Raw genomic sequence first — 27,639 nt, forward strand, 5'->3', positions numbered from 1 at the left:
ATCAAAGGGCGTCAAGTGTGTACCCCTGAGCTGCCTGCCATCCAGTTCGTACGATGTGTGCTGATGGTATCTGATGGACGCTGCAGCTGCTGGGACTGAACTGCTGAGTCCTGCTCCCCCCCTCTCTCTCTCTCTCTTTTTTTTTTTCATAATTGTCGTTTAACTTTTCCCTCCAGCCACCCCCCCCCCCCAGCCCCCTCTCCGTTCCATAAACACACAGGGTCAACTACTGATGGCTCCCAAATAAAAGTGCCAGTGCTTGACGTATAGGACATTTAAAAAGCGCCATTGTTATCTGATTGTATGCTCATCAGCAGCATGTCATTAAATCTACGGGATCACATAACAAAAAGTGAAACTACATTAAACTGAAGAATGAACGAACCGTCACAAAATTAATCAGGGGTGGGTTGTATTAGGCGATCTGCAAAGTTTACTTTGAGTTAAGAATGTTCGTTAAGTGTGGAATTTACCGTGGAATCAGGAACAGTCTTAACGATAAGCAAACTTAGCAGTGCTAAGTTCGCTCATGCAATCCAGCCCTGGAGAGCTTGTGGTGTGGATAAATAGAATACTGCACAACGTTCCTTTCAAAACTTAACCCTAACTCTAATCCTAAACACAATTCGACAGTTTAAACAAAGTAAGATTTACCGCATCCATTTGTTTTGGGGACACTCTGGGCCATCGACACAGGAGATGTTGCTGCTCAACGTCCATTTTCCTCTCCCAGTACCTACCCAAGTGCTCTTCATAAGTGCTCTTCATATCAGCTCAACAGATGCAAGCATGGATGAGATTCCATGTTCGATATACAAATCCCAAGGCCAGTATACATTCCACCACCTCTGGACTTAACAGGATGTTTGGGTGTAGTTATATTCCATTATCCCCAAGCTGATATATGGACGGGTTAATCCTGCAAATGACATAATCATATTAGTGATCAACACTGAGGTAATAACAGCAACACAAATCTGTACATGGTTCACAGATTACTTTCACGCTGAACTCCTCTGAGGTCAATATTACAGTCGCGCAGTGTTCAATGGCACAAATGAAAGGTCACAATGACCTGTGATGTTACCAAACTGTCAACAATGTATAGTTTGAACTGGTCACTGTGATCCATTTGGGATCGTCTTGACTTTTGATCTCAGCATGGGTCAAATCATTGGTATTTATTAACCTTTGAGCAATGCATGGGTCATAATGACGAGATCTTTCATCTCAGCACGAGTTACAAAGGCAGATATCCACTGACCTTTGACCTCAGCATGGGACACAATGACCAGTATCTACTGACCTTTGATCTCAGCATGGGTCACAACAACCAGTATCAAATGACCTTTGATCTCAGCATGGGTCACAACAACCAGTATCTATTGACCTTTGATCTCAGCATGGGTCACACCAACCAATATCTACTGACCTTTGCTCTCAGCATGGGTCACAACAACCAGTATCTATTGACCTTTGATCTCAGCATGGGTCACAACAACCAGTATCTATTGACCTTTGATCTCAACATGGGTCACGGTGACCAATATCTACTCACCTTAGCAAGGGTCAAAATGACTGATATGTTAACCTTTGTTCTCAGCATGGGTCACAACGACTGGTGTCTATCAAGCTCTGGTCTCAGTATGTGTCACTGGTATATTTCAGTCTATTAAACCATCCTGTCCATCACCCATTGACAACCACAGCGTCTGTCAGCTCAGGGATCTGTCAACATTGGGTTCCATTTCAGGTTCTACCGATGTACAGCGCAGTCACACTTGTTGACATACTCCCAAATCATTACACCTATTAAAAGAGGGAAAATGAAACCATCTGTGGAAATGAAATGAGAAAAGAAATGCAAAACATGAATCTCACTTTGCACTGTGGCCTATCATGAGTTTATCTCCCCCCTGGTCCCCCCACTTTCTCCGTGATGCAACATCCTGGCAGCTGATGCGCATCATATCAACCCCTGCACAATAATACACCAAATCTTTGAAGAAGGAACTACTGTCAGCCTTCGACCAAATTGAAACGTCTCAGTACCTGCGGTTTGGGTCACTTCTTCTTCTCCTTCGTTCATGGGCTGCAACTCCCACATGTATGACTGTTTTTTACCCCGCCATGTAGGCAGCCATACTCCGTTTTCGGGGGTGTGCATGCTGGGTATATTCTTGTTTCCATAACCCACCGAACGTTGACATGGATTACAGGATCTCTTACGTGTGTCTTTGATCTTCTGCTTGCATATACACACGAAGGGGGTTCAGGCACAAGCAGGTCTGGACATATGTTGACCTGGGAGATCGGAAAAATCTCCACCTTTTACCCACCAGGCACCGTCACCGAGCTTCGAACCCGGGACCGTCGGACAAAGTCCAACGCTTTAACCACTCTGCTGTAGCGCCCGTCGGTTTGGGTCACAACATATGCATGATCCTCCAAAGTTCAATATATTTGGCAACATTGAGTATTTTGAGAAATTTGGATGGTCACAGTGATTCAGAATGGTGTCAAGTCACAATACATGATCCTTGAAAGTTCAACTTACTTGGCAACATTGTGCGTTTTGAGAAATTTGGATGGTCACAATGATTCAAAATGGTGTCAATGGTCTCAATGACTGTGCAGTGCTAAGTAAACTGCTATGTTTGCTGTGTCTTTTTATAACCACACATTCCCACCACCTCTTTCACCTCCCAGGAAAACCGATTTTCCTCTGAATATGTTACTACATGCCCTTACCTCCAACTAGACCCCCAGGCGCCCTGCGTACACAAATATGTGTCTGAGAGTGTGTTGCAGCACACTGGACTTTCATGAAGGGCAGTATACAAGACTGCAGGATTTTTATTTGCTGGCTCTTCAACACAGCTGCTGCCCCAAGCTGGAGTGTTCAACTTTAGGTTATTGTCTGTAACAAAATATCCTTTTTTTTTTTGTTCACAAGGATATAATTACTTGCTTGTTTATTGGTGTTGGCTCTGTTCTCCTGAAGAGGCTGCACTGAGCTGAAATGTGTCATCACACTGGATTCTCTTCTAGTTGTGCAACAAAACAGCCGTTATTCATTTTATACTAAGTTATATAATTCATTATCTGGTTTTGAAGACATTTATACGTTATCTTTACTGCTGTTCATGTTTGGGATAGACTGTCACTCCCCTAATGGCCTATGCAGCCATACCAAACTCTGTATTAATCACCACCCAGAGCAAACCCCACAGTCTCGTGAGACTGACAAATCATGAAATGTCTGTTTCCACTTCATAAATTATTTTAACAGACATTTTATTCTATTTTTCTTTCTGTCCCTGCATCATATGTAAATTCAACATGATGCTGTATAATTGAGGCACATGACTCTCAGAGGAAGGTGTCCATACGGGGAATCTAAATATCAGCAGTCAAAAATGATAGACAATATCTAAAACAACAACAAAAACCAACAGAATCAGACAGATGCAGTGCAAAAATAAGAGTAGAAAAAAGAAGAATTAAGAAAAGAAAACAGTGGATAGTACACTGATGGTGTCTAAATCAGCTGACACTGCCATTCCCTGTACATACTGATTTTATCATTATTATAAAACAAAAACCTTTGTTGCTTTATGGGGGAAAAAATGTAAGACATACTTCATCTTATCTCTGTTATGACTTTTATATAACTGGTTAACATACAATCTTCTCAGTATATATTTATTAGAATCACATACAAAAGCCTTTCCCCTTTTTTAAACAGATAGAAACTGCTGCACTTTCTATTGTATTGTAGAAACTACTGTATTGTACTGTGCTATTTTAAGCCTCTATTCATATTCAACTTAGTTAATATATTCTTTATTTGAAGGCAGGCTGAAAAACAAAACAAAAAAAAAAAAAAAAAACAGAACAAAAAACAAACCTTTGTAGCTGTAATCTTTGTTTTTTTCCCCTCAATAAAGATCATTTTGATTTTAACTGATACATACACTCATGTGCCCATGCTCACACATGCACAGAATTGAGTACAGATTTTATGGACACAAGCTAGAATAACAAATTCTGAGCTTTTATTGATACATTCCACAATGGGGTTTTCTGTGGGGCTGACAGCTGTGTACTTGATTCATAGATAAATGTACCAATATGGAAAATAAATAGTTCAAAATAGTAGCAAACCAGTGACTATAAATAAATAAAACCATATACATTTCAACAAAATCACAGCAGAACAATGCTGAAAAACAGTCAGATATAAATTGAATTAAAAAGAGCAACTGGACAAACAAAATCATTCACAAATAGATTTTTTCCTGGCTATCATATTTCTTGGACATTTGTCATTCATAGGGGCAGCTGTTTAAACGGCAGTGAACAGTGAAAAAAAAATCATTCAGAAGGGTAAAGAAGAAGGGTGTATGTGTTTGTATATACTTGTGCATATATCTGCAAGTTGTTTCTTCATGTGCTGAGGTCACTTCAAGGTGGGATGAAAAAAAAATCTCTTTTGAACTTTGTTTTTATCAAAACCCAAAAAGACACCATCAAAATATTCAATCTGCAACAGGCTGACTGAAAACATGGAGGCACTGCCATTTTCAAAATTGATCAAAATCATTATATATATATTTTTTAAATTCACTAAAACTACCATCTGTTTTAACCCTTGCAGCATGTACTTCGACTAAACTTCATTCCATGGAAACCGGTGATACGGTCATTTATGCACAATTTATTTTACAACACAGCCTCAAATGCTCAGACATATGGGAAATGTCTAAATGACAAGTCATCTGTAACTAAATTGTAATCTAAATACTGTGTTAATTCAATGAAAGTGATTCCAATATCAAATCTCAACTTGTGCACTAATTCAAAAACTTCTGTTAAAATAGCACAATTTGAAAATTTCAATATTAGATGTACAAGAGTAGACCCTGCCACTATTCAACCAAAGGTTGTGACCTTAGTTTAACTGTGAAAATATACAAAGATTATGGAAAAGAGGTCCCCAAAACAGAGAGAAAAAAAAAGTGAGAAAAGGGCTAAGTCAGAATGCAGGGAAAGAGCAGACAGGAAAGGTAAACAAAATAACAAACCATACCCAACTTTCAAACTGGCAAAAGTTGATATTTATGTTATACTTATAGCCTCATTTAATACTTAATAGGTCCGATCAGACGCAAAAAAGGTGATCTGGAGGCATATCATCAAATCATGTTTGGCTCAGATCAATGGAAGCTCACATTCTTGCACACATACACAAATCAATCACAAATGAATGTGCCACAATGTCTGGATTGTTTCTATTCTGATCACACACCTTGGAAAGTGCAATGTCAACCAGATGGGCAAAGCATTTACCATGGATCAATTTTATCTGCCTGCGAGCATACACAAAAGTAACCTACATAATCATTTTGACAATTGTCACAAATACAAACAACATCTGCACAAACAACATATTTCTCAACAACAAAAATTGGATACATGATTTCATCAGAGATTTCTTTATTTGAAGGGAGAAAGAAAATCCAGACATACATTGTTTCACCACCCACTCCCAAACCCTTGTTCCTTTCCAAATATTATCTGTAAAGATTGACCACTTCGAAAAACTTGAAAGAGTTGGAAAACAAGAGAGAGAGACACATACACACACAAATCAAAGATGCTTAAAACAGTCTCCCACCACTCTTCTACACCCAAAATAGCACAATAATACTGCACAGTATACTTACTATGATGATGAGTGTGCACAGTATGCTTACTATACTCCACAACCCTTAAGTATAAGAACTTATACATCATTCTATGCTATGCACAAAAAAACAACATGCCAATGCACTGCAAGACAAAGTCTGGCCCTTTCCCTTACCGTCTACCCCTGTGTCTTTTTGATGTACACATTGTCAGAATGTGTTATTTGTTTATCTTTGGTGTGCTCTCAGTGCATATGACTATGTCATACACTTATAAAAAAAACAAAAAAAACAACCGTCACCACCACTGCCAATCAAACCACAATGATCAAGGTATGCCCAAAAACAAATAAATGAAGCCAGCTGTATCTCAATAGCACATATGTCTGTCAATCAAAAATTAAAGATGCGAATTCTGTCACAGGAATCAATCAATTATTTCTGTCAAACCCTTACCCAGAATTTCTTTCTTTTTTTTTAACCTTTTTCTTAAAATACTTTTTACAATTTTTTTTTTACCTATACATTTTCACATACCTTTTAAAACAAACATTTGCTGAGTCATATTAACACTTTCCCAAGTCCCTGTTTGCCTGGTGGTAATCCGAAAAGTGCTCACAAATGGTGTGTGGACACACTCTAAAACAATGCTGCACTTCAGTCTGTGCTTGGCCTGCGCACGAAAGCTTGATCTGGACAATTCTGTATGTCTCATTATGTTCCTCTGCACCCTTGGACACAGAAGTAGTCTATCACATTCTAAGGGTAAAACACAAGGCAACAGCAGATGATGTTCCCGGAATCGTCTCACACAATAGCTACATTGTAGACACAGTCCGACACTACAAGTCCAGCAGTATCACCCGGGGGTCTTCCACTGCGGCCTTGATTTTCCGCAAGAAAGTCACTGCCTCACGGCCATCAATAAGTCTATGGTCGTACGTAAGAGCCACGTACATCATGGGGCGGACTACAACCTGCAGCAAACCACAACCAATATCTTCAACTCTTCTTCACAACAGATGTAATAAATGCAAGAACTAAATTACTAAACATATTAAGACTTAGTCACAGTATATCATTTTCTTCAGCAATTAAGTCAAGAATTAACATGACCGTTCATTTCTCTTGCTTCTGGTATCAGTGTTAAACTGGAACTATTACAAAGATGCAAACAAGCAGAAATCCTTAAATTCAGCAAGAATATTAAAAAACTCAATTGTTCTTTGAGAAACTTTCACAAAATAGCGTGCATTCTAGGAAGTGGATTTTGGTTATTCATATCTGCTGTATTTGTTCTCGAATGTACCTGAAATTCTAAAACAAAATAAAAAAGTAGATTAAAAAAAGAAAAAAAAAAAGAGCAGCACCTCCTCCCCATACGCAACTGAAAATTACCATTAAAACCAAAATTGCCATTAAAACCAATCATATAAACTGCAGAAGGATATTACCCTCCCTTTACTCCATCTTCAATCCTGATATCGCCACAACAATAACAACATTGTACAAGAGACAAAGCCTTCAAGACCCACATATGCTTCGCACTTTATCCAGTAATGGAATCATGAGGAGAAAAAAAAAGAGATAAAAAAAATCGTTGAAAAGTGCTCTGTATTAAATATTATGTATACAATAAACTTGGAAGATAAAATTTAATTAAAAAAAAGAAAAGAAAAAAAAAAGGCACGCGAGCAGGATCGAACCATGCATCTCTAGATCTGCACTGACGGACCAGTCTGCAATGGGCTGAAAGAAACAATCAATTCAATCATTCTTTTTCGTTCATTCCAGTTAATTAAGTGTCCACTTTAGAATATTTATATGCCGTAAACAAGTCGATGGTGTAGTTAGTATCACTGTATGTGTTCTGTCCAGGATTTGTATTTCTTTCCTTTTAATTGTGAACAAGAAAAACAAAGTCGTTGTCTTCGAACACAGCCTACCTTCTAGTATGCCTAACTCAGTGGGAAGCTGGTTTTTAAAATTTTTGGATTTCAAAATGAATCACAACGAAATAAACCGTTAATGATTAGGAAATACAGCTTAATTTGGGAGACTTACAACCTGTTATTGGTATGACTGTGAAGGTTTTCTTTTATACTATGTTTAAACCAAATTTGGTATTGGTAGAAAAAGTATTTCCAGAGAAAATGGCAATGTCAGAGTTTACCATGGACACACAGACACAGACAACCGAACACTGGGTTAAAACAAAGACTCACTTTGTTTACACAACTGAGTCAAAAAGGAAGTAACATGACAAAGAAGAAGAAAAAAAGGGCTCTGGACACCCGAGCACTGTTCTCACCTGGCCCTTGACAGCCACAGGCCTGTCAAAGATGCCATGCATGCCTAGGATGGCGGACTGAGGGGGGTTGATGATGGGGGTACCAAACATGGAGCCAAACACACCACCGTTGCTGATGGTGAAGGTGCCGCCGTCCATATCCTCAATGGCCAGACTGCCAGAACGGGCCTGTGCAAAAGTTCAAAAGGGTGTACCACAAGCACATGGCATTTCAATACAGCAGCAGTCACTAGTTCTGGTCTTTTTCTTTCAACAAGCTGACCTTTAGATACAAATTCAAGAACAGGGAATGAACAATGACGCTTAATTTTCACAGTTTTTGTGAAGTGTGTGTATGAGCAAATGTGAACATGCAAGTATGTGTGTTCATGTTAAAACATGCAAATCAATATGCATGCAAATGAGAGACAGACAGAAAACTGGAGATAAGTATAGTTGAGTTCAACACAATAACAGTTTATAATTCCAGTTGAATTTAATGAGCTGACAAGGCGACTATGACTTAACAGACTGGATCAATACTTAAATGAATACTTTAAACAAGTTTGGTTGCTCTATTTGTCTTCTTTACTGAGATAAGTATGACTGAGCTGTAACACAATGACAGTTTAAAACTGTATGTTTTAGAAAACTGAAAAAGAAACCAAGTTGTCACAAACTAAAGTGAATAGTTCAGTGTGTTTGCTTGCTTTCTTTGCCTTCTTGCTTCCAGCCATACCTTTTCTCCCAGATCAGCGATTGCCTTTTCAATGTCAGCGTAGTTCATCCCCTCCACACTGCGTATGACGGGCACCACCAGCCCCTGGGTACACATAACATTCAGTCATTATCACTTTTCATCCAATCAACATTGGAAACAAACATATCACAATAATTAACACTGTATACTTTGACTGAGCCACAACATGCCAATTTCTACCAATCATGTTTTACATACAAAAGCAACAACTGACCATCAAATCATGTCAAGTCGAACAGTCTGACCAACAAGTCATATCCAGATCTGCAGTCTGATAAACCAGGGTAATCATTTTCTTCTGCAAATGTCTCATCCATACACAAAACAAGAACCATCACTGCAACCATGTTTATTTAAGACTAAGGTGATGGACACAGGGTAATGCCACCATCAGGCCGTGTTACCAAACATGGTGATACATGTGGCCACCCAGATAAACTGGCAAATAGGCCGATGCCTATGGCAAGACCCCTACAACCTGTTAACATCTACTTACCTTAGGGGTAGCCACGGCCACACTGATGTCGATGTAGTCTCGGTAGACAATCTCGTTTTCATCAATCACAGCATTGACCACTGGCTGATCCTGCAAGGCGAACGCTGTCGCCTTGACGAAGGCAGACATGAAACCCAACTTCAGGTTGTACTTCTTTTGGAAGGCCTCCTTGTGCTTGCTCCGCATCTCCATGATGTTGCTGAAAATGGGCATCAACACAGACAGGCAGGGGGGAAAGAGCCACAATTCAGTGTTCTGGTTACCACATTAAAACAGGCCATGCCATTTTACATTAAAAACAGAGAACTAGGAAGCAAAAAAGAAAAAAAAAAAAAAAAGCAAATGAAAAAAGGATCAGACAAGGCATCACAGTGTTCAAATGCATCTTTCACCTGCATTCACAAACAATAAGAGTCCGTTCTACTGATAGATTTTCAGGGTCAATTACTTCTGTGCAATTATGCTCTTCTAAAAATGTCTTTAAAAAATCAAAAATCAAAGTATTATTTTCCATGGTGAAAAGCAGTCATCATTCTTCCATCAGGACAAATGAGCACAAATGTAATAGTTAAGATCAGAACTGAAACCACAGATGCGGGCTGAATGCAACCAAGAGCATCTCACCTCATGTCAATCTCATTGAAGGTGGTCAGCATGGCACAGGAGTTCTGAGCATCCTTCAAACGCTGAGCAATACGCTGCCTCATACGGTTCATTTTCACCTGGCAGACAAATGGTTACACAACTAGTTAAAGCATAATCAATCTACAGTGTTTGTTTTAAACTGACCCCAATAAAAGAAAAATTGAGTTAAAAAAAAAAAAATCTTTCCAGTTAATGTAAGGTACGGTAAAGATAAACAGTATTTCTTATCATTATGGTAAGTTTGTGATGGTTATAATGGAAAGCCTCCCTGAGTGATGTGAACTTATCTATTATACTGATTTAATATAAAAGATAAAAAAAGATTCATGGACAGGTTTCTGAAAAGCAAGCAATGAAAATATGAGTGACCTCTGATGACATGATGCCTGAAAAAGAGCAAACGTACAAAGAAAAGAAAAGGAAAAAGAAAAAGCTCAAGGTCGCTAAGCTAGCCATGAGTTCTGAAACCTCTTAGTAACTATAATACTTGATCTACTGACCTTGATCCAAAGACAAGATCAAATTCAGTATTCATTTTCAGTAGATATTCAAATTCTGATCAAATGGTCTAAACCAAATTGAAACTGATTTCCAGTCTGCAGTTATTTGCAATTCACATGAAACTTCAGGTGGGAAGGAGGGGAAGGGTGGGGACTTAATCTCTCACAGCTCAACATGTTCCACCTCCTTCCCCAAAACAGAAAAAAACTGAGCAGAAAACAAATAAAAAATACAAAAAGTCCACATCCAAGCATAGACCTTTCAAAGTAACCATGCCCATGCATCTGCATCCTAGGGAGAAAACAAAACAAAAACACCCACACATGTCTGTGAAAAGAGTGGGTCTCTTCTTGAACCACAAAGTATGAGAAGAGATACTGACTGAACTGCTGTTGTGTAAAATTGGATGTTACAATTGCTGAGCCACAGTTACAAAAGCTATCATTCGATGTGGTCAAATCTTGTCAACCTGATTCCATCTATCAATTCATATAAATGCCAAAAATAGAAATTAAAAAAAAAAGTCTACATTATCATCCCTGTGAGAGTGAGCATTTAGCAACTTCACCTGAACTGGAAACAACACCCAATTCCACTCACCCTCTGCTCTGTTCGCATGCCGGAGACTGTACTTGGTGCCATGGTAACCGGGGTGGGCTTCACAGAGGATGTGGGCACAGATGCCTGAGGCTGGGTGGGCATTGGGGGCACAGGAGGAGGGGTAGTGGGAGGAGGGCCAGCTGTAGAGGAGGGCTGAGCAGCAGGAGGGGGTGATGGAGGGGCAGCAGCAGCAGCAGGAGCCGGGGCAGGTTTTTCTGCTGCAGGCTCTGCCTTCTTGGCTGGAGCATCACCTGCATCAGGGAGGACTCTACCCCATGAAAACCCTACACCCCTTCTCCCATAAAATCAGAGACGTTAACAAATTACTAATAAACAAAAGTAGTTGTGAGATGTGCTTGTACACATATATGTCATGTACCGTACTGGTGGTAGCTGTGCGACATTGTAATGTACCTCCTCAAAGTATTCAAATAACAAGCCAGTATACAATTACCAACTACCGGCTTTTGTGCTTCCTCCTCAGTGGTTTTCTCTGACACACACATGATCAACTGGCTAAAATTATGAAAAGGAGAAAAACAAATGCTAGGTTAAAGTGCTAGGTGTAAAAAAAAAAAAAAAAAAATCCAAGCCTTTTCAATAATGCAAACATATCAGTTAAACCATATCATCCATGGTTAAAACCACGAATAGCTCTTCTGACACTTCACTAAAACGTAAACAATAGTTCTGGGCCATTCATGAAAAAAAGGAAATTTTCTATCTAAAATTACGTTTAAATAACATACTTACCGTGACCCAACTAGTGCAGACTCCGGCAGGGGTCTGACATTCCTGTCCTGTGCAAACTACTATCCGCCTATGCGGAGAAAAAGAGAGCAACTATGGCCGATAACCTCCCGAAAGTGGGTAACCTCCCCTTTGTCCTGCTAGCTAGCGCCCTCTTTTTCCGGCAGCCATCTCGACACCTGTTCCTGTGCTCCGCATACGGCTAATTTTTTTCGTATTTCTTTCTGTCTGTCGACTCCTTGTCAGTCATACAGCCGGTTGCTCCTGTTCCCCACTCACTAAAGGCAGATCAGCAGTATGCTCAAACAAATAACTAGCAACTCATTGCCAGCTTGCTGCATCAACTATGCACCACTCTGCTTCCGGATGCCACACCATCTACCACTGCTCACTCTTCTGCTGTAGCAAACAATACTTAAACAAGTTAAAGTTACACACCGCAGCCTCACCAACTACACTGAAGCAAAGACAGAAAAACAACGATTCTGCCAGTTTATAAAAATTATGGGTTGTCAGAGGGATTCTTGCATGCCAACCGCCTCAACACAGATTGTGTCACATGGTTTTCTAGTCTATGTTTCTTTTGCTTAGCTTGCCTGGACCCTCGAAGACATATATATGCCTAACTTCGACAACGATTTTGATGCGGAGCCTCATAGGCAAGGAACACCGTTATGATCGTGCAATTTTACCATTTTGCTGTTAATCATATCACTGATAAACATTAAAGAGGGGTGTTTTTCATAAATGAGTGCTCAAAAGCGCTTATCACAGGGGATACCCCATTATATACAAAAACAGAATCAGACATCTGCTCGAATATTAGTAATAGTTCCTCTTACTTTCAAAACGCAAGTAATAAGAAGTATGTGAAGTTGTTGGTTGTTGAATAAAGCCTAAAGGTTAATTAACAGACATACCCTGAGGTAGTGATTTTAGTTTTATTTGCAAAACAACACAATCAGACATAATGATAATCCCTTTCTTTTTACTATTATTACATATTTGCTCTTCCGTGTTTCACATTTTCAAAAATTCATTTCTCTTTCAGTCTCACTCTCGTTTGGTCTTAAGTGAAGTATTGTTTTTATGCTTTATATATTACATGTAGCACATTTGTGCAGGTAATCATTAACATGAATAATACAACACAATTATCACTGCTTTCTTTCAGTCCCTTTGCCAGAGTTCGCATGCATCTCCCCCCCACCATCCCTCTCTCTCAACAAAATTAATTGCATTCTGCCTTCAGGTCTGGGGCAGTACCATTTGATGTTTTTCTTTCAAATTACTAATTCAGAAACTGGTTCATAAACATATCTGATAAACATACACTTATAAACACACCCATGTCATCTTCAGTCATGAGAGACGCATTTCTCAAAGCTGGGAGGGGACGTGAATTTGCATATCTATTTCCAGTGTACAATGGAGATATCATATGATATGATACTACAGTCCCAGGGTATGCAGGTAACAGAGGAGGAACACCTGGATGAGCCGGAAAAAGAGGGACCAGGGAATGGGCAGTTGGGATGTTTGATTGTTTTTCTTTGAATTTCATTATTCCTGAATTTCAATTAAAAGACCTTGCCTACATATATACAAATTACTTTATTTCATCAAAATAGCTTTTAAACAAAAAAAGAGCTGGCTTTGCTATTTTGACATTTTGCCATGACAGAATTTGCAAAAAATTTGGATCCTAGAGCTCAATATCAAGTTACATAGTTGGATTAAATTAGGCATAATTACTATAAACAAAACATAACTTTCCTTGGTGTTTAGACTTCTGTGGTGTTTAGTCAATATGCAGTGATCCTGTAAAATAGGAGTTTGTCCAAACACTCAAAATGAGGTGCAAAAGACTATTTCAGTGAACTTCACTTGGCTGTACCTTGATTCTAATATAGACAGAACCGTAATTTCTGTTGTGGGTTCTGTTTTGACTTGCATTTTAAATCTGAAATGGTTGTACAACAAGAGGCCTTAAAATAAAGTAAAAAAAAGAAAAAAAAGAAAAAAAAAGAAAAAAAAAGAAAAGAAAAAAAAGACAGCCAATACTTACTTGAAATGAAATGAAATTATGGTGCTTAGAGCCTCGCCGACCACTAAGGCCATCTCAAGGCTATCGCCGTGTCAATAACTACTACAAGGATAAAAAAACAACAACCAATTAAAACGAGTCACCACTTCAAACTTTCACTCCAAAGTTAAAAGAAAACTTCCATAGTTTAAAACCTTCAAATCTGGTTAAAAAGGTTCACTTCTTTTAAGAAGTCCATCAGCGCCCACGGAGGGACATCACGAAACAAAGTCTTCAAAGAAACCGCCGTGTAATGTCTGCGTCTAACGTCATGCAGATCCCAACCGTCAAGGAGCACGTGTTTCACGGTGAGAGGCTCGTCACAGGGAATGCATCGAGGGGCCTCCTCCCCCTTCAAGAAGTAAGAATGAGTAAAAAAAAAGTGTGCCCCGCACGCAGTCTGCACAGCACAGACTCCTCCTTTCTGTTCTTCACCCCCGAAGGGAGGGTCTCTTTTAGGTCCGGACGGATCTGGAAGCGCTTGTTGTCCGTCTGGGTCAATACTTACTTTAAATTCACAAAATCTTTGTAAACAGCAAATTAACACAGGTAAAATATGAAACCCCAAGTTGCTGTCAAACCTTCTCCAAAACAAGTCACACCTGTGAATGTTTCAGGTGTAAAAGAAAAAAGCCTACCTGTCAATTTGAGCTTATACAGCTGCTGTCCAGGCACCACCTTATCCCCATCTGCCACCAGAAGTTCTTCAATCACCCCTGATGCTGGGGCGAATAGGGCCAAAGATGTCTGCAGGGAACACAACAGTGAACACCACTGTCTGTACTATCTATGCCAGACATGTTTAAAATGTGTGTGTGTGTGTGTGTGTGTGTGTGTGTGTGTGTGTGTGTGTTAAGAAAACGCTCTTAAATGTATATCATTATTTGCACAGTGTGATGGTAAGGGTACAAGGATGATACTGACAAGCAATTTTTCCTGATGGAATCTGATAGCAAATCTATACAACCACTGGTGTGTGTATGAGAGTGGGTGTGTGCATGTGTGCCATGCATTATTTTTCTGTTAAATCATTCTGCTAAGTGTTTATTCTATAAAATCTTGTTTTTGCTTTCACAGAATCTTACTTATTTTCCTATAACTATCAATTAAACACACTGTGAACAGAAAGTCAAACAGAATATTCCAAGATTCTTTGGTAGGTAGGTTAGTACCATGTGGACATACCTTATCAGTTTCAATTTCTCCAACAGACTCATCCTCAGCAACGAAATCTCCCACAGCTGAAAATCATGAATGCAAGGAATTACACAAAAGGTTCGGCGAACAAACCCCCTCCCCCCCACCCCCATCTCCACAATCTCAGTGTCTTACACACTAACACTGTATGTTACACACAAACATGGCATTACACACACTTGTACACACATACACAATGTCATACAAACACACATACATTTATAAATATATAAATACAATACAATCTGTTTAAAATGGTACAGAACACTGATGTTTAAAAAAAAACAGTACAAAACAATAAATTCTAAAATTCTAACACAGAGATTTCGCTTATTTTCTACTGATTCAACTAACTAATGTTTGCCTCTTTTCTGCTAAATTATCCTGGCACCAGTGGGGTTGATAGATAGCAAGGAGAAAGAATAAGTGGGGTGGAGGGGAAGAGTTTGGAAGTGGGGTTGGGAGGAATTCAAAAGAGAGAAAATGAAGACAGAAAAAAACATGAAGATTGGAGACAGACATTTAATTAACATTGTTGGAAGTAGTAGGTTGGTCCAGCCCTTATATGAGGGTAGGTGACATTGACTGACGTGACAAAATTTCATTGGTATTTGTGATCATGTTACACGGCCTGTGATGCATATTTCTCAATAAAATCTATTTCAATGCATAAACAAACCTTTGATCTGCACTTATGTTGTATTTTTTATGTGTGTGAATGCTGAATGCAATACACCTCAAATATGAAAAGAGCAAAGGATTTACAGTGGAGAACAAACCATTGCGCCATGTTTACAGAGCGACTGACACCAACCTCGAACAACAACTGTCGGAAAACTCTTACAGGCTTTGACAGGCTGAATGACCACTCTATGTAAAGCTAAGACCCTAAACTATGACATCAGAGTAAGCATGAATCCAGTTATGACCATTTTTTTTTTAAATCCTCAACTGAAAATACGCTAAATTTTCAAATGAATACAAATTTCATAAATTTGAAAAAAACAAACAAACAACAACAACAACAACAAAAAACACAATGTAACAAGGATGACAAGAAAGTTTAATTTTTGCTCTTTGAAATTATGTAAGTTTTGAACCAGAAGGTGTTGCTTGTCATAGTCCTTAACGCGCGGGAAGAACACCACCGCTTGCTTTGAGTCAATTCAAAATGGTGACAAACATGACTGGATTTCTGCCAAGCGTGGCTGTCGATGTTTTGCACTCGTCTGCAAAATCACGATGTCTGTTTTACAATCAAACCACAGAAATCAAGTAAATAGTTTATATATAATCGGTCTATAATTTCAATTTCCTGTTAATATTTGATATCAGGCTAAAAATGTTTCGTATTTGTGACACGCAGACGTGAATCCAAAAGCCGATGATCGCCGTCACATTTTCAGTTCTTGCTTCAGTTAAACAGGTAATCACTGAAAAGAAACATGATCTACACTATATTCCTTGAAATGATGTAATTTTCGCTTTGCGTTTTATTAAGGTATTGGCCATAAAATGTCTACTTTTCTTACCTTGCGCCCAAGTAATAAATGATAACTCTGTAAACTCCTAACTGTATGGTTCATGTTCCTCTTTTGAAATCAAATTATCATTATTATTAAATACTTCTTATAATATTAGCATATCATTATCACTATTAATTATTGTTGTAACTGTTATTTGCATGTTTTCATGTGTTTGTTTTTGTCAGTGATTCAATTTTTTTGTGATCTGTTGACAGTGTTACTGTCGGAAAAAACAAGTGTAGATTAATACCAAAACAAACAAAACAACAACAAAAACCACACAATAAAAAAACTATAAAAAAAGAAAACAGAAAAGAGTAATGTTAACAAGATCTGAACATTTTTATAACCAATACCTTGTGAATATTTTTTAAAGCAATTTAACTGATTTGTTTCCAGTTTCATTTTCTTTGCGATTACTGAATTAGTCATATGTGTGTGTGTGTGTGTGTGTGTGTGTGTGTGTTACATTTTTAAAAGGTGAAACAGTCAAAAACCAAGATATTAGAAGAAAAAAAGCTTTCTCAAATTACTGAATAATAATTGATAACATTAATTTATTAAAGTTAGCAGCTAATAATACTCATACCTGGTGATAAAAGAAATCAAAACATTAACTCTGCAAACATTAAAACTCACTCTGTATGACATACATTAACTATGACTTCAGGAGGTAATTTCAAACTAAGTACTCTGATAGTGTAACAGATTAATTTTTTTTTTTTGATAATAAAATTTATCAGGTGACTGACCATGAGTTTTTAGAACTAATGCCAGCTGATACCCAGTTTTATGCAGTAGTCTACTGAGCTACAGTTGAGTCTTCTCAAAAGTGATGCTGGGGGGACTTATGGTATACAGGCGAAGTAAATTTTCAACTGAATATTCCATTGTCAAAATATAAAAAACCTGATTTGAGACCACTTTAACATCATTAATCAGAGTCTTAACATTGTATAAAGTGGTCATTCAGCCAAGCTCATTATATTTGTGACTCTGTCATATGCCATGGGGGTATGTTTGTGACTCTGTCATGCCATGGGGGTTTTCTGACAGTTGGTGTTCAAAGGTATTTGTTAACAGCTCTGAAAAAATTACGCCAAAGGTTTTTCTCCACCGTATTCTCTTTGCTCTTTTTATTTGTGGTGTATCGCAAGAAATAATAACAACAAAAAACAAGTTCTGATTAAATTTTTTTTTATCCACTGAATGTGATTTTATTTAGAAATAATGCATGACAGGCTGTACAACATGATCACATTCACAAACATTGACTAAATCAGGTCACACCAGCTGTTGGCTTCATCTGCAAATACGGGCTGGTCCCACCGCTTTTTTTTTTTCTTTTTTAAGTGTGAACTCAGCCATTGATGGACTTTACAATATTCCTGGCTTGAACGATAGACATGGTTCATTTCAGCTTCAGTCATACGAGGTGTGTTCAAAAAGTATCCAACATTAATTTTTTGTGTGTAAACAAATGAAGCTAGGGAGGCGTGGTTTGGTGCACGTATGTAGGCGACCCTAATGCGCATACGTGAATTTTTTCCCTGTCTGCAGAAGCTGTCAGTCGACAGCAGACTGCCGATGAGTGAGGAAGTGCAAGTGAACGCCGTCAGATTTTCGTTTTTGACAAAATGACTGAAAAACTTTAACAATGCTACTGCATCAAATTTTGTGTCAAGCTTGGCGATTCCCAAGTGGAAACGATCCGCAACATTCAACAGGCCTTCAGGGATGAAGCAATGGGCACCACACAGATAAAGGAGTGATACAACCGCGTGGTGGTGGGAACGGTATTGGGCAGAGGGTGATGAATGATGTGTGTGTATGTGTGTGTGCGCGAATGTGTGTGTGTGTGGTGGGGAAAGATACAGAGCATTGGAAAAAAATAAGACATTAAAAGGGGAGACATAGGCACAAAATAGAAGGAAACGCAAACATCAAACAACTGTAACAACTATAACAAATGTCCAATTGGACTATGCAGCAAACCTGCAATAGCAGATAACATCTTGAAATTGTCAAAAATACATTCAAAAGAATTTTCCGATAAGTTTGGTAAAAACGATTTCAGACTCTGACATTCAAAGAGTATGTGTCTGCTTGAAATAGATTCTCCACATATGCATTTAACATCTCTGCTGAACTTTGTTACAAAAGCGTTCAGCTTTATCCTGTTTGATAATGCCTGAATTTGCCTTCATCTGAATAAATTACTGATTGTATTTGATTGATTGATAGATTCCGGTTGTTGAATATTATTCATACTTCTATTTAAAACTTTGCCATTTTGCTGGTATACTTTCCTAACTTTGCTCCATGATGCTTTTTCTAGTAAGCGGCACCCCTCTTGTACAAAGGCAAAGGCAAATAATGGTCTGTGGTTCCCTGTTTCTTTTGCACCTTTTCCTGCAGCCCTGTCAGCCCATTCATTATATAGGAGACCAAGGTGAGAAGGAACCAAACAAAAAGTTATATGTGTTCCTCTCAAATTCAATTCAAAAGATGTACAATGTGACTTATTTCTATTATTATTTTGGACTTAATCTTACAATTTGTTGCAGTTTGTGTGTGTCTATTTAATCTTAGCCCCCACCTCCAGACCTGCCCTCCCCCACCCCCCAAAAAAACTCCCCAGCCCTCCCCAAAACAAAAAATTGAAAACACTAAAATAACCTATAATCATTTGATGCCTAATTTCTTTTATTTTCAAACAGGAAAACACCTCTTGAAGCCATTACAGATGAAATATCATCATATTAACAATCTTCATTTTTTACCCATTTTTCCATTGAGAAAATTGCAAAATGGGCCTGTTTTTAATGCATATATTGAAGGATTATGAATACTGATGGAGCTAAAAAACATCAAAGTATTTATCAAATCTTATCTCTGTAGTACAAGTAGTTTCAATTTTATGCTCTTTGAAACAGCAAATCTTGCGATTTGGAAAAATACGCTTTTCAGAAAAATCCATTAAGCTATATCTAAAAAAAACCAAAAAAACTATTAAAGATACAGCCTTGAAATTTTGCATGGTTTTATGTTTCAACAATATCTATGTGTCTGTAAAGTTTTGTTCCTGCCAGATAAAAAAAAAAAAGAAGTCCTACCTAGAAGTAGTAGAGGGATATAAATGACAACAGAGATAATCAATAACAGTACCAGGTAGCATCATAGGGAGAAAGTTGCACTCCATGCCATTCTTACCCTTTTCCCACCTGACATCTCCTTCTGCCACAGATTCTGGAAAAGCGGGAGTCGAAATAATCTTCACTTCTTCATCTGGAAAATCAACAAGACACCTGTGTCCTTTAACTGAAACTTCAGATGTCCTAACAGTATCCTTTCATTTTACCAATGTTTTATCTTTATTTATACCTATATCATCATAATAAAGCCAACAATATGGTCATACATATATATTATCATATTTTAATATTCAGTTCAGATGGCCAAGAGCAATGAGCTTTCTTGGATATTGTTATCATTCATTCCACGGTAGTAAATATCTCAATTTTATTTTAAACTACACTCTCAATAAAGCAATCTCCTGACTGGGGTAACTCAACAGCAATGTTACCAACATCCCTGTGACATGCACACTGGGACACCAACTGTACTGTTACAGTGAAACAAAATTAGACAGGGCAGTATTTGTCAAATGCGGTACACATGTACACATGAAACATGGTGACCATCAGATCAGCCAGAATGTAACTCCATCCATCACACACAAGCAGTAAGCAAGAACCAGCCAAAAACAAGTTTAATACCACTCATCAAGAATCTGTAACATTAAACACTGTTTCACAGTCTATGGCTGTAAAGGACTACATAATCAAAATCTGTTTTCATGCTAAGTTTGGTTTCTCAAATTGCAGAAGAGCTGATAAAACAGAGAAAATAAGTTTACATCAGTGTTTTCTCAGCTGTCTGTCTGAGTATGTATGTATTACACCACAAAAACATGTCTAACAGAACATTATGACCTCACACATGCAATCAAAACACACACACATACAAAAAAAAAGAAAAGAAATGGATGGTTTCATGGTTTGAAAATGCAATTTCTCCCTTTTCACTGTTATGTAAAAACCTAGTGAGAGAGACAGAGATATACAGACTGACTGAAACTGACTTACAAACAGTGGCTGAGCGGTGGAAATTCTTTGTATGTTGAAAGCTTGTGACCACAGAGCTACTGCTCAATCTGGGGGAAAGAAACCATTCCATACCACATTACAAACAGAACAATGATTATGATTTCGAACTTGGAAAAATGTGTAAACATGTAAATGAATAAATAAATTTGATATAATTCCAATACCAGCTGGTATTGGTAAGAACCAACTGACCACTTGCCAGGTCAGCTTTCTCTCGTCCAAATAGGCAACGATTACCATTTGATGTTATGGACTCCACAGCTGAAATTGATGCACTGTTGTTTCAGACAGACGAGTGCACTGCGGACCTACAGGGCTGGATGACTCTCACTAAATTCTAACTAAAAGATGTTGAGACTAACTTTATGCTATCTTGTCCTAAAAAAAAAAATCTTCAACATCCTCTGACTCTGTTCTGATTAATAGCACACCCATTCCCTTTTCTTCTTCTGTTCAGTCTCACTGTAAAACTGCAATCCCTGACCAGTGTCTTTCTTTCCAACAGAGCATTTAAAAAAAATATGTAAATCTGCCTAAGTGGAATTGCTTAGGATCAGTTCTACATGTCAAGGATCAGTTCTAATTTCTATATATCACTATCTCTACTGATACAACCAAAACAAAAATTTTATTGATGTACGTATGAGATAGGAACTCACAGCCAATTCTTTTCAATTTTTTTCATTATCTGTCCTGAGGAATATAGCTCATGTTCATCAATAAAATAAAGAGAATTCTTATACTCTGGTCCACTTGGAACTCTACAAGTACATAATTAAAAGATCATTTTTCTTCTTTTTTCCCCCTTAAGTCATCAAGACATTAAATTCAAAATTAAACCAGAGACACTGGTGACTTACCTGGCCAGCTTGCTTCCATTATGGCAGCCTTGCAGTCTGCAAGCGCTTGCTGCACAACATTATGAGTTAAGTAGATTAAATATTTCAACACAAACATAGGGTTTATCATGACATTACATATATAAAAAAAAAGAAGATAAAATAAATGTACATGAAAAACAACACTTTTCAATAATGTCATATTAGCTTTGCAGGCTAAAGATTTATTTGAAATGAAAAAAAAAAGATGTTTCATTCTATTTTAATTCTTAACTTGAGATTTCAAATAGCTCAGAGCAATAAACTAAAGACTATCAAATTCAAAGTATACAATGAAAAACAATAAAACAAATGGCAACATCATCTTGCACCCCTGATGCTTATTCATTTATTTTTTTAATTGTGATTAATACATTTCATTCCTTTTTAAAATTTTTATTTTATCTATTTATTTATTTTATTTTATTTTATTTTATTTTTTTTGTGGGGGGGAGGGGGGGGGTTATTCAAATAATGTTTTTCATTTCAAACTGGAACTTTCACAGGTCCACAGCACAAGAACACTCCAATCACATTATCAGTCAGTTCGTCCATCTGTTCCTGATGTGTCTTATCTTGGGAACTGGTACGCCCAATGAAGATTATTTTTACATAACCCTGATTTTTATCATTTATAACTATACTCATATAGTCATGTGCGACAATTCCTACCCTCCGCAGTGACACCCAACTGACACTAGTTACAGTTGTCATTTTTAAGTTAGTGATCTACTTCCACAAGAATAAAACCACAGCCCAATGATGTGCACAGCATGAGAGGTCAGCTCAGTTGCACTGCAATCAATTATCAAAGCACTGAGGGGCAAAAGAACTTTGACTAATGCAAAGCGCTCTGTTGTAACCTTTATTTGGACATACAAAGAGACAGACAACCCACTTGCAAACTTAATACTTCTGCAATCAGAACAACAAGGAAATAGAAGTGCCTTAGTTGCACCTAGAAAATTAGAGGAGATTCTCTCATTGTGAAAGCATTATTCATAGGTCTGTTGAATCATTGTTGCTCTGATATTCCCTAAGATATAGAAAGGCTGACTGTCAATATGTACCCCAAGTACAGAATCCTGGTGTTGTGTTCCACAAGTTATTTGATGTATGTATTTTTGTTTTGTTCAGAAATACCTTTGCAAATCACAGTATTGCACTGAAAGTGAAACTGCTAAGTGTGGTAAGACTAAGAGTTGTCATTCCATTATTGTGATATAGAAAGGAAAGTTCTCACGGTGGTGACGAATGTTCGATACAATGGGAAAAAGAAACAGAAACACAGTACTTTTACAGAGGAAAACAAGAAAAATTATATGAGAAATTCATAAAACCTTTTTTTTTTTTTTCGCTTTAGCTCTCCATGGTCATATTTCAATTTTTGCCTTCAGAGAAAAAAAAAGAAAAGAAATGCAGGCACCCCAATTCCATTGATGCATAGTTCTTTTTCAATTCAACATTTTCCTTATTGTCAATATGATTATGAATATATTATCAAAACAACAATAGCAGGATCTTTGAGTCAATTATCATAGTATAAACAGATGCATGTGAAAATATACAGCTCAAATACACTACCTGCTGATCTTTGAGTCTGGACATTAGGAAAATCCTGCAAAATAAAAAACAAACTTGTTTTATTTGATGTATTTTCATGATAAATGCTGTGTACACTTTCACTACAGAACTTGCGAAGACAATGTATCATTTGTATGTCAGGAGTGTGGTCGAATACTTTCTGAGCAATAATCATATCAATCATCACCAAAACGTACCCAGTGTTAACTAAAAGCATTTTGTCTTTGTGAGTTTGTCAGCAACCAATTAACCATTCATTCTTTCCCTACCTTAACTCTACACAATGAAAAACAAATCAAAACAAAGAAACTGCTGGGGCATTGGCTTTCTTTGAATGCATACCAGTTACTACACATTGTATGCATCATTGCATGCACACATGAGATATAAAATACTAATATTATATGTGCCTGATCTCTCTTTAGAGTCTTTTCCTCCAATTTGATTTGCAACTTGTCATAATGCTACTGCTGATCTCCACTGACTCCAGACACTTATATAATTCTAATCGTACTTCAATCTATTTGTTAATATGAATTCTGTCCAATTCACATAAATATCAATCAAAGTAAGCAAATAAACACACACACACACATTACCTACACTTCTATCTGTCATTTCACAATGCAGTGGTAGCAGACAGCTGTGACTGCCTGCATACTTTATCATTTACAATCAATTAAAAAAAAAAAGCAAAAAAAAAAAAAAAAAAAAAGCAAAAAAAAAAAAAGCCTATGCTTAGGTCTGAAAGCACACAATTCAAAAGACAAACATTTGGATGGTGAACCTCAACTGCATGCGACCAACTTCTCTTAGTTATTTTAGGGATAGGACAAAGCCTGACCACCGATCCAAGTCAGTTCTGTGGACTGCATGCTTATGTGTTTGTCAATGTGTGTGTGTGTGTGTGTGTGTGTGTGTGTGTGTGTGTGTGTGGTTGGTGTATATGTGTGTGTGTGTGTGTGTGTGTGTGTGTGTGTGTGTGTGTGTGTGTGGTTGGTGTATATGTGTGTGTGTGTGTGTGTGGTTGGTGTATGTGTGTGTGTGTGTGTGTGGTTGGTGTATGTGTGTGTGTGTGTGTGTGTGTGTGTGTGTGTATGAGAGAGAGAGAGAGAGAGAGAGAGAGAGAGAGAGAGCACAATATTGGTGTTTTACATTGATCAGATCACAGTTGTTTCATGAATACATATGTAGTCAACAGCACACACTTGTTCTCTTGCATTTGAACAGATATGTGAATTTGCTTCACAGATTACTGAAGCATACACAGCAAATTATAAACTCATATCTAAAAAGGGGTGTGTTAAGAAATTGAGAGCTCATGTTAAACATGAGGGGGAGAGGAGACTGAGGGGGAGGGGAGAGAAAGGGTGGAGGTGGAGGTGCAGTGATGAAAAAATACTGGGGCAGGCATAGTACATTATAACTGATTCCATTCGAGTTGAAAATCGCAGCTTAAGTGACAGTTTTAATCCACGACATGCAACTGTGTGATTGTGACGGAAGTAACAGGGTAAATTATCCCCCTTAGTAACAAGCGTTGCACTTGACCTCTGAGAGAATTCAACATTTTACTTAAAAGGATAAACAGCTACAACATGGACAACACACCTAACACAAACAAATAGGAATTGAAACAATAAAACTCTAAACAGAGGTGACCTGTCTCCAGGATAATAACTCCACAGCAGCTTACCAATGGAAGGTCAAAAGTGTCACTTCTTTTCTTGACCATGGCCATGGCCTTATCGTTAAACATAACTTGCAAAAACGCTTTTTCAACAGAACTTACGTATCTCATGATAACAGAATGAAAGCTTGGATGTTCTGAACTGAATATACAAAGACATTCGTGAATATGAGGAACAGGTGGAACATTTTACTGTTGAAAGGAATGAAACTGGAAAGCAAAACGTCTTCGGTCTTTGCAGTTGATTCTTCTGTCCCAGTCATATCGTAAGAAACGTCATTTACAAACAAACTATGGCAAAGAAAAATATGTCTGTATACGTACCTTGCTTATTTCCAGACGTGTCCTGCATGCAGACAAACGCCTGATACAGCGTGGTAAATACCGAACACCCGAAGCAAGCATGGCGGATAGAAAGACGACACAATTTAACGCATGCGCAGCAGGGCAGAATACAAATGTCGTCTGCAATTCTACCAAGAAACCAAAAAAATATCCCGTGATAATGCAAAAAAGGGCTTTTAAAGTTTACCTCACACAGCAGACTGTTGGCAATCATTTTTGAGAGGGTTTTTAAACAGATTAATTATTACTTTAAACAGACTTTTAAAAATGGTTAAAACGTCGGCATGCGGCATGGTGTAATCACAGCTGAGCTGACAGGATTGTGTTTGTGAAGACATACATGTGAATATCATTGGATCAAAACCGCGAAGGACGAATTTCCACATCGAGGTTAAAGGAAGAAAAAAATTTTTTAATAGCCCCTCTCTCTCGCGTTGTTGGGGTATACACCCTTAAGGTCAAGTTTGTTCGGTTGGAGTAAAGTGCGGGTATTTGTTTTTGTGGTTGGGGTTGTATGTGTTTGGTGGTGGGAGGGTTGTTTGTGTGTGTGGCTGGGGTTGTATATGTTTGATGGTAAGGGGGTTGTTTTGTTTTTGTGGATGGGGTTGTGTGTGTTTGGTGGTAGGGGCTGTTGGTTTGTGTGGTTGAGATTGTCAGTGTGTGTTTGATGGTAGGGGGTTGTTACCCCCCCCCCCCCCCCCTCTCTCTCTCACTCTCTAATTATATGCATTATATATACATATATGTATATGATAGTCAGTCGTGTCCGACTATGACCATCAGAACAGCAGAGGAGGCAACTGCTGTTCCGACTATTTGGGCTAGAATTTGATTATAGTGGGAAGTGTCTTGCCCAAGTACATCCTCACTCTCTCGGCCAAGAGGGTTTTAGGACAGTCGGCGTTGGGATGGTTCCCAAAGGCCAACTAGCCCACAAGGCTGCAGCACTAAGACTCTTGTGCCGGATAACCATAGCCCGGCTTCGGACCACATGAAAACTCTGACTTCGTTGATAACAGTACTGGCAGAAAAATGAGATTGTCTCCATGACCATCAGCCGACCCAAGTACAGATCGAGCCTTCGACGTCTTCGTATGCGTCGTCTGTCAGTTGTGTTCAGTTCAGTCAAGAAAGATTACAGTTTGAGACATTGGCAGTTTCTGTCGTGCCGCGCTCAATGCCATCACTGAAATTTCGTATTGTCGCTGTGCTCCGGCCCGCAACTGAACGGCTATCGATATACTACTGATGACAGAAATAGACTTTGTTCATTCATCATCATCATCGTCGTCAGACGTCGTCGTCGTCGTCCGTGGTTGTCGTCGTCATCTATCTCTTTGTTTATTGTGAACCATCATCATTACATCACCACCACCATCACCATCATCATCGACGTCGCCGTCAGCTCTCTTTTTGTTCATCAGTTATCAATCATAATCATCATCATCATTAGTCCCTCCCCCCCTCTCTCCTTCCAGTCATACTTTTTTCTGTCGCATTTTTACTTTTTCTTTTTTTGTTTGTTTGTTTGTTTGTTTCTTATTTAAATGTTTTATTCCCCCCTTCGGATGGATTGAGTGGTGAATAAAAACCACTGTTTGCTTATTCCATTTACCTTAGAATTTTTTTTCTCTCTCTCTGACACATTCCTTTTGCACCTCAAGTTCTGTCATGTTGCATCTTGCTTCAGTCTCAGTTTGAAAGAGGTGTCAAAATGTGCGGACTGATCCAAATATCCACATGATGATACAAAGAATAAAAAAGAAACGGACCAGATGCCCGTGTTCGCATAAACCAAACGCACGGCTCTGGTCATGCCTTCTGATTCAGTCATACTTTGCACACAAAATTTCAGTTTTGGTTTCTCAAGGAGGTGTCAATGCGTTCGGACAAATCCATATACGCTACACCATATCTGCTGGGCAGCAGCGTAATTCAACTTACCCATGTTCAGTCAAGAACAAGTGGTGAACGTCGCTTAGCTCTCCGCGTACATCACTGCTAAAGTTAGTGACTAATGATTAGTATCCCTTAGAGAAGGCAATTATTGTTGAGATTTGTTCGTTTTGCCAATTGTTATCAGAGATGAGCGTTTCTTTCTTGTTTTGGATTGATCAAGTTATACAACTGAATATACCTCTTCTTTTTTCTTTTCTTTTTTTTCAAAAGGACTAAGAAGGGGAGGTGGGGTGGGTGTCGCCAGATTAGCGTGAAATCATGGACAAGAAGCAATTAGCTGGGAATAAAGTACCACTGCGATATATAAAACGGCATTCCACACGTATTTTGAAAACGCATGCTTCAGAGAAAACGTGGACAAGCGCACGGCCCAGTGATCATGGTGACTTGTTTTAAAGTGTTCGTGAAGTAGCACAAACACACTGGCTGAAAACTGAACTTGGATCAAGGATTGCAGATGCAGCTGTCATTAC

The 27,639-nt window shown here is 38.2% G+C and overlaps 1 protein-coding gene across 1 annotated transcript; it reads right to left on the reverse strand.

Moving 5' to 3' along the window:
- Nucleotides 1-4,041: 4,041 nt before the first annotated feature.
- On the reverse strand, nt 4,042-27,161 carry LOC143296735 (dihydrolipoyllysine-residue succinyltransferase component of 2-oxoglutarate dehydrogenase complex, mitochondrial-like). The gene is made up of 14 exons (XM_076608794.1): nt 27,152-27,161; nt 25,187-25,335; nt 23,173-23,206; nt 21,571-21,619; nt 20,690-20,757; nt 19,755-19,829; nt 15,004-15,059; nt 14,457-14,565; nt 10,983-11,233; nt 9,861-9,958; nt 9,237-9,435; nt 8,720-8,803; nt 8,002-8,169; nt 4,042-6,667 (listed from the first exon to the last, which is right to left on the reverse strand). Exons 1-14 carry the CDS (start codon nt 27,153-27,155, stop codon nt 6,533-6,535), a joined length of 1,479 nt encoding a protein of 492 aa, XP_076464909.1. The 5' UTR covers nt 27,156-27,161; the 3' UTR covers nt 4,042-6,532.
- Nucleotides 27,162-27,639: the final 478 nt, after the last annotated feature.

The sequence above is a fragment of the Babylonia areolata genome, chromosome 21 (assembly GCF_041734735.1).
Source record: "Babylonia areolata isolate BAREFJ2019XMU chromosome 21, ASM4173473v1, whole genome shotgun sequence".
NCBI classification, from domain to species: Eukaryota; Metazoa; Mollusca; class Gastropoda; order Neogastropoda; family Buccinidae; genus Babylonia; species Babylonia areolata.